This window comes from Helianthus annuus, chromosome 16, assembly GCF_002127325.2.
Source record: "Helianthus annuus cultivar XRQ/B chromosome 16, HanXRQr2.0-SUNRISE, whole genome shotgun sequence".
Lineage (NCBI taxonomy): Eukaryota > Viridiplantae > Streptophyta > Magnoliopsida > Asterales > Asteraceae > Helianthus > Helianthus annuus.
The window spans coordinates 111,846,379-111,847,896 of NC_035448.2; the positions used below are offsets into that span (position 1 = coordinate 111,846,379).

Here is a 1,518-nt window from a genome sequence, read left to right on the forward strand (position 1 = left end):
TACTGAAGTGACTAAAGCTTAGCTAGAGACCACATTGGGGGTTAATGAAGGGAAGTGACTAAAGCTTAGTTAGAGACCCCATTGGGGCTTAATGAAGGAACCCAGCCAGGGACCTCGTTGGGGCCTAATAAAGGGCAGTGACCCAAGCCAGCCAGGACCCCATGGGCTTGATAAGGGCAGACATAAAGCCAGTCTGGGACCCCATTGGGGCTTAATCTGTCTAATATCTATCTATCTATCTATATATCATTTATTGCTTCGAATGGTCTATTTATATACCCACTACCCACATGGCCAAAGCATACATTCATCTACACCCTATATAAAGTCCTCTTCTTCTTCTTCCTAAATCATTCAACAAGTCAATACAGAAGTAACCGAAGTCAAGAAAATCTCATACAAAAATGGGCTACTGGTCAGCTGCAAATGCCACTGAAGCATACATCAAAACCATGAAAATGGTAAGTTTATGCAAGATTTGAACAATTCAGGATGATTGTTTGTGTTGTACTTTGTAATAAAAAAACAAATAAACAAACGTATGGCCAGTAAAATCTCACTCATAGAGTAGGGTCTGGGGAGGGTGAGTTTGCTCCCAACGAGACTCTTGGCTCAAAAAATGTTTATACTTCACTCTTTGTAATGCAAACTTATATTCATTTATGAATTTGATTATGCAGGGTAAGAGAGCAAACGAACCAGATGTAGCCGAATTCATCTCAGCAATTGCAGCTGGAAACAATGCTCAACTTATGGTGGTTGCATGTGCGGCCATGGCTGGTTTGACCACGTTAGGTCTCATAGCGGCATCTCATCAGACAGGTGGTAGGTTGGTTTGCATTGTCAAAGGGATTGAAGAACTCGAGTCCTCCAAGCACGCCCTTAACTCAGACGCCGATCAGGTTGAATTCGTTGTAGGAAATGCTGAATCTCTGTTGTCAAATGAATACAAATCCGCAGATTTTGTGGTCATTGACTGTAACCTAGAGAATCATGAAGGCATTCTTGGAGCCATACAAAACAACAGGGAAAAGAGTACAATTGTGTTGGGGTGTAATGCATATTGGAAGGACTCATGGGTGTGGAGCAGATCAAACAGTCATTTGTTTCCAATTGGAGAAGGGTTGCTGTTGATGAGAGTTCCTGGAAAGTCTCAGAACAGTGGTGGGAGGAATGGCGGCAGCGGTGGTGAAAGGCGGAGCCGTTGGGTGGTTAAAGTTGATAAATGCACAGGCGAAGAACATGTTTTTCGGATCAAATTACCAGGTGGTAGGGCTGTGAAAGCTTAAGCGTTCTAGTTGTTTTGTAGTCTGTTTGCTTGTAAATGTATATAATCATATCTCATCCATGATCATGTGTTGGTTAAATCATCAGAAAGATTAGTGATTTTACTCAACATCAATCATGGGATGTTTCTAAATCTTACAGCTTGGTAATTGGTATCATTATTATTATTATTATTATTATTATAATCAGCTAAGACTCTTTTCTGTGTTATGTGTAACATAATTGACTTTC

The 1,518-nt window shown here is 40.8% G+C and overlaps 1 protein-coding gene across 1 annotated transcript; it reads left to right on the forward strand.

Moving 5' to 3' along the window:
- Positions 1-325: 325 nt before the first annotated feature.
- Positions 326-1,294, forward strand: LOC110916107. The gene is made up of 2 exons (XM_022160866.2): positions 326-461; positions 681-1,294. Exons 1-2 carry the CDS (start codon positions 405-407, stop codon positions 1,287-1,289), a joined length of 666 nt encoding a protein of 221 aa, XP_022016558.1. The 5' UTR covers positions 326-404; the 3' UTR covers positions 1,290-1,294.
- Positions 1,295-1,518: the final 224 nt, after the last annotated feature.

Coding starts and splice junctions, on each gene's coding strand:
- LOC110916107 (XM_022160866.2), top strand. CDS start 405: ATGGGCTACTGGTCAGCTGCAAATGCCACTGAAGCATACATCAAAACC. Junction 462..680: donor ACATCAAAACCATGAAAATG/GTAAGTTTATGC, acceptor TTGATTATGCAG/GGTAAGAGAGCAAACGAACC.